General features: G+C 41.5%; 1 protein-coding gene across 2 annotated transcripts in view; it reads left to right on the top strand.

Annotated features, from left to right (window-relative positions):
• Positions 1-333: 333 nt before the first annotated feature.
• SLC35A3 (solute carrier family 35 member A3) overlaps positions 334-6,000 on the top strand; it is a 40,361-nt gene continuing 34,694 nt past the window's right edge. The window contains exon 1 of one of the 2 annotated variants that reach the window (XM_065908134.1): positions 334-750. In XM_065908134.1, the coding sequence (XP_065764206.1) occupies positions 478-750 (273 nt within the window). In that variant the 5' untranslated portion in view covers positions 334-477. Of the gene's footprint in view, positions 751-1,071; positions 1,218-6,000 lie in introns of those variants that run through there. The other variant, XM_065908143.1, reaches the window with a different exon arrangement.

Here is a 6,000-nt window from a genome sequence, read left to right as displayed (position 1 = left end):
TGCAATATAAAGAGACACAGGCTTAATTCATAGCGGCGTGGGATAATCCTTCCCTACTAATTTGGTGGCGCTGCTCTGGGCTCTGTTCAGCCTCAGGGTCTAAACCAGGGTGGGAGAAGCGGTATTTCCAACCGAACAAGCCTTCCAGAAAATTGAGCGGCAGCCTGTGCCAGAGCGCATCTCGTTTGTTTTCACTGTCGCTGACAGTTCTCGAACCCAGTTTGTTTGCTTCCTGGATCCACCTCCTCACTCCCTCTCAGGGCCCTTTGCCCCCGAAGGACTTTGACTTTACTTTCGCTGTCACACCCTGGCGCCCTTCGCCACCAGAGGCCTGCAGAGGCCCGCCGCGGGACTCACTCCGTCCGCTACGTCCCTTTAGGAGACAACTAGCAGGAGGCACTGCCCCAGGCGAGGACACGACAGTGAAGCCGGCACCGGGGGTCGCCCGCGGAGCCTCTTAAGTCCTCGTCTTGGGGGATGGAGTTGGCAAGTGCCAAGGTGGGACCAGCAGAGCCAAGCCGGGAACGGCGTTCACCCGGGCCGAGGCCGCAGCCGGAGCGTTTGAGAGATGGGACCGCGGGAACCCGGAAACGCCTGGGCCGCACCGGGCCGGCGGCAGCGACGGCGGCGGTAGCGAGTGGCGCTACGCTTCAAGGGTCGCGGGGGACCCGGCGGGCGCCGCAGCCTGGGGCGCCGGGCCGAGCTGAGCCGCCGCCCCCAGTGCGCGCAGCCGGCCGAGCTGCGCGGAAGGTGAGCCTGGTGCGCTCCTGGGTGGCGGCGGGCACGGGCAGGCCGGTGGCCTCAGCTTTGGCCGGGGCAGCTCCGGGAGGATGCAGCGGGCGCGGGGCTGATACGAAGTCTGTCTGAGTGAAGGGGACGGTGTGGAATACCTTAAGTACTAGCTGGGTACGGGGTGGGAGTGGATGAAGTGACACGTTGTAAGTACGAGGGACGACGTGAGGAATGTGCTGGGTGTAGGAGGGAAAAGGGCCCCAGGAAAGGGGTGTGTCGACCGAATGAAAACCACAGTGTGTGCTTTAGAGTCTGGGGCGTGCGGAACCGAGTGGCCGGAGGGCCAGGCTGGCGGTCATTCCATCTGCGAACTGCCCTGGAGCTCCCGCTCGGCGCACGGCCCTGTGGCTGATGCCGAACCAGGAGACCGGGACTCTGCGCTGGAGAAGTCTGAGGGACTTCAAGAAATGGAAAGGTTGTTCTTGGTAAGGCTAGTACGCAGGCAAAGGCTGTCTGAGGCCAGGTGGGATTCCTACCAGAAAAGGTCTGCTTTTTGGGTTCTGAGTGTTTAGGAAGGGAAGATTTTAATTAACTTTTCTTTAAAGCAACTAAACTACAGGGGACGTTGGTTCAAATGAATTAAAGGGTAATATTAAATGTAGTACTGGGTCTTGCTTGGTAAAACACATTTCATTACTTTATGATAGAAGGCTGAATCTTTTATTATGTTCTGTTACAGGCAGTATTTGAAAATGGAACCGCAGTTTTTTGTTTTCGATCATTCCACTTTGGTAGTTAAAGATGAAATTTGGTAGCTTCTCACTTGGTGCACTTACTCATTTTCGCTGGTAAACTCAGATTGTCTCCTTTAAGGGCATGACTTCTAAATTTACATTCCTGGTCCTAACTTTCCTCCCAAGTATTGATCCTACTTTTTCGGCATCTCAGTTTGCTTGTTGTCTTTTTCACTTCTATGCTAAACGTGATTTCTCTTTCCTCTTACTTGCTCTATGGCAATGGCTGATTTGCTGCCCTCAACCTGTCTCCCTTCCAGTAACTCCCCTTGAAACTAATTTTTAAAACCAGAGGTCTTATGTATTTCTTGGTTTCTCTTTGCTCAGACATACTCAAGTGACTTTCTGTGGAATCCAGATTAAATTTAAAATTATTTAGGTTACCAACCAAAACTCTTCAAAAATGTGTAACTGACCTTGACTTCATGTCAAGATGTCAACATGTCCCTTTCATTCTTTTTTAAAAAATTATTTTATCCCATGAGTTCTGCTTTTAGCTCAATCATAATAGTTACTTTGAAGTTAATTTCTGAACATATTCTATGCCTATGTGCCTTGGTCTTTGCTTATATCCTTTCTTCCTATAAGGACAGCCTTCTCCATCTTTGTAGAAATCATTCTGTCCATCTTTGCAAAAGGTATTCTTTAATGCCACCTCCTTTAATTTTTTTAAAACTTGAGATGTAATTGACATAAAACTCTATTAGTTTCCAATGTACATCATAATGATTTGATATTTCTATGTATTGCAAAATTATCACCACAAATCTAGTTAACATTCATCATCACACATAGATACAAAATTTTTCTTATAATGACAGCTTTTAAGATTTTAAGTTTACTCTCTTTGCAACTTTCAAATATACAATAAGGTATTATTAACTATAGTTACCATGCTGTACAGTGTTCTCAGGACTTCTTTTTCAATTGGAAGTTGCTACTTCCTTCTTATAAAGCTCTCTAAAGTCTGTCTTCAGTCCAAAACACTCTTCTTCTCTTATGTACTGCACTTTATAATAAGTATTTTATAATATTTGTTACATTAGCATTTTGCTATTGTTTTTTGAGAAAGTTATCTATACGACCTCAAGGATTTATTACTAGGATCAAATAAAGTACTAAAACAGAACAGAAAAGAATTTTCAAATATAAGATTAATAAAAAGCTGAAATAAGATTATATTACAACACAAGAGTCATCATTCTAAACAGAATCATAGAGAACAAGCAGGTGGTTACCTGAGGATACAGGGATGGAGGGAGAGGAGAAATAGGTGAAGAGGTTAAAAGGTACAAACTTTCAGTAACAAAATAAATGGTCACAAGTAGGAAATGTACAGTGTGGGGAATATAGTCAATACATATGTAAATCTTAGGTGACAGATGGTGACTATATTTACCATGGTGATTACTTTAGAAACATAGAAATAGCAAATCACGGTGTTGCATACCAGGAACTAGCAGTGTTGTATGTCCATTGTACTTCAAAAACAAACTTAGAAAAAGACATCAGATTTGTGGTTACCAGAGGGTGGCAGGGTGGAAGGTAGGGTAGAATTGGAAGAAGGTAGTCAAAAGGCAAAAACATTGAGTTATTACTAGGGATATAATGTACAATGTGATAAATGTAAGTATTACTGCTGCACTTTATATATTAAAGTTGTTGAGAGTAAACCGTAAACAATCTCATCAAAAGGCAAAAAACATAAATATATATTTTCTATTTAATTTACATAAGAAGAGAGATATTCACTAAGTTTACTGTGGTAATCATTTCACGATGTATGTAAGTCAAATCATTATGCTGTACAACATAAAATTATGTGGTGCTGTGTGTCAATTATAGCTCAATAAAACTGGAAGAAATAATAAATTACCCAAGTTGTCTAGGTTCAGCTTGCAGGGCTTTGGGAAGACAGTGTTCAGTTTTTGTGATTCCAAGTCAGGATAGAGAAAGTTGAAAATGTTAGTTTAGAGAGTCATAACTGGATATTGGAGGAACCTAGAAGAGTTCAGGGATCCAATCCAGTGTACAAGTAGATTACAAAACCTCAAAGGCAGTGGACTACAGTAGAATTTGATATCCACAAAAGTGTGCTACTGAAACATAATGTTCTCTCTATAGTCCTCTCTACTTCTACCAAAGATAGTCACAGTAAGACTAATTTGTTTGCACAATAAGTCTAGTCTCATTAAACTTGGCCTGATTATTTATGTAAATGCAGTAAGAATAGTAATTCACCATAAAGACTCTTTTAAAATCTGCTTTGCTATAACTTTTCAGAAGGAATCTCAGACGTTTGCAAGTATCTCAAGCCCAGAAAGCCAAGCCAAGGACTGAGCATCAGATTTCTCCTGTAATACTTGGATTTGAGTGAATTTCTCTCTTCTTTCTCCTTGAGGTCCCTAAGAAATCCTTAAGTTCTTGGACCCACCAGAAAATGACCTTCCTTACTCACCTGATATGGCTGGGAACTATGAACGCAAGATACCAGGGGTTTTGTCTGTGTGTGTGTTAGTTTGTTTTTGTTTTTCTGGAACGGGCTTCATTGGCCTTGTAAAGTGAAAGTCACAATCATGTCTGACTCTTTGCGACCCAGTGGACTATACAGTCCATGGAATTCTTCAGGCCAGAATACTGGAGTGGGAACCCTTTCCCTTCTCCAGGTGATCTTCCTAACCCAGGTATTGAACCCAGGTCTCCCACATTGCAGGTGGATTCTTTACCAGAGCCATAAAGTCCAGCTTAATTCCTTAAAGTTGATATTATCCTCAAATATGACATTTCAGTCAAAACTTTGGCAGTATAGCCAGTGTTTCCAATTGTATCCTATTACAAGGAAAACAGATTGTTATTGAACATATGCAAGTAACTATATTGTCATGAAATTAAGAATACTCACTATTAATTTCTGATTTCCTGAAGAATCAGGTAGGGAGAAACAGATAAATAAACGTTTCAGTTCTGTTTACAAAGATATAATTTACCAAATTGCTTTAAGTTATAGAAAGTTTAAGAAAAAAAGGTTTCCTTCAATCTGTTAAAGTGTTAAAGAGCTAGCAATGTTTTTAACAAAAAGTCATAAAATTAAAAATCATTCTCATCATTTTCTTAGTCCCATGGAATTATTCCTGTTTTTACTTGATCTAAAGTTAGTAGTTTCATGAGTCCATTAATTTTTTCCGTTAGAGTTCTGGAATTTATAACCTAGTTCAATGGTATGATCTTAAAGTTATTACAAATCTGTATTGTAGAGTACTTATCAATGTCATTTTTTTGAATCTTTTTGAAGACACATGTTTTGGACAGACTTCAGGAAAGCATAAGGGTAAAACAGTAACTATTTGTAAATGACAGAAGACTTAAAAATGGTCACAGTTAAGGATCTAGTGAGAGTTCATTCTAATGCAGTGGACAAGGAAATTTGATTATTTCTGTGATACACAAAATTTTAAGATGATAACATCCCACCCCCACCCCAAGCTGGCAGTGGTCAGTAGGACACTAGCTGCAGATGAGATATAACCCACATTTCTGTCTGGTCATATTTTTTTGGCCCACAACCTTACAATTGAGTTGCTTGCGTACACAAGAATCATAACCTGCATGCCTGAGCAGGCAGAAAACCAACCCCAGTTTTTCAGGACACAAAATGAGAAACTGGAAAGCAATAGCTGTCCCTGGGAAGGCAAGAATCAAACCAATGAGTGGGCTTCCCTGGTGACTCAGTGGTAAAGAATCTGACTGTCAGCAAATTTGGAAAACTCAGCAGTGGCCATAGGACTGGAAAAGGTCAGTTTTCATTCCAGTCCCTAAGAAGGGCAATGCCAACGAATGTTCAGACTACCACACAATTGCACTCATTTCACATGCTAGCAAGTAATGCTCAAAATTCTTCAAGCTAGGCTTCAACAGTTCATGAACTAGGTTTCAGCAGCACATGAACTGAGTACTTCCAGATGACAAGCTGGATTTAGAAAAGACAGAGGAACCGGAAATCAAGTTGCCACCATCCTTTGGATTATGGAAGATGCAAGCAAATTCCAGAAAAACATCTTTATTTACTGTGCTAAAGCTTTTGGCTATGTGGAACACAACAAACTATGGAAAATTCTGAAAGAGATGGGAATACCAGACCACCTGACCTGTCTCCTGAGAAACCTTTATGCAGGTCAGAAAGCAACAGTTAGAACCAGATATGGAACAATGGACTGGTTCAAAACTGGGAAAAGAGTATGTCCAGTCTGTATATTGTCACCCTGCTTATTTAACTTATATGCAGAGTACATAATGCGAAATGCCAGGCTGGATGAATCACAAGCTAGAATCAAGATTGCAGGGAGAAATATCAACAACCTCAGATATGCAGATGATACCACCATAATGTTAGAAAGTGAAGAGGAACTAAACAGCCTCTTGATGAAAGTAAGAGGAGAGTGAAAAAAACTGACTTAAAACTCAACATTCAAAAACC

This window comes from Muntiacus reevesi, chromosome 1 (assembly GCF_963930625.1).
Source record: "Muntiacus reevesi chromosome 1, mMunRee1.1, whole genome shotgun sequence".
Taxonomy (NCBI): Eukaryota; Metazoa; Chordata; class Mammalia; order Artiodactyla; family Cervidae; genus Muntiacus; species Muntiacus reevesi.
Note: the sequence above shows the minus strand (reverse complement) of the source record. Positions and strands in the feature narration are given on the sequence as shown.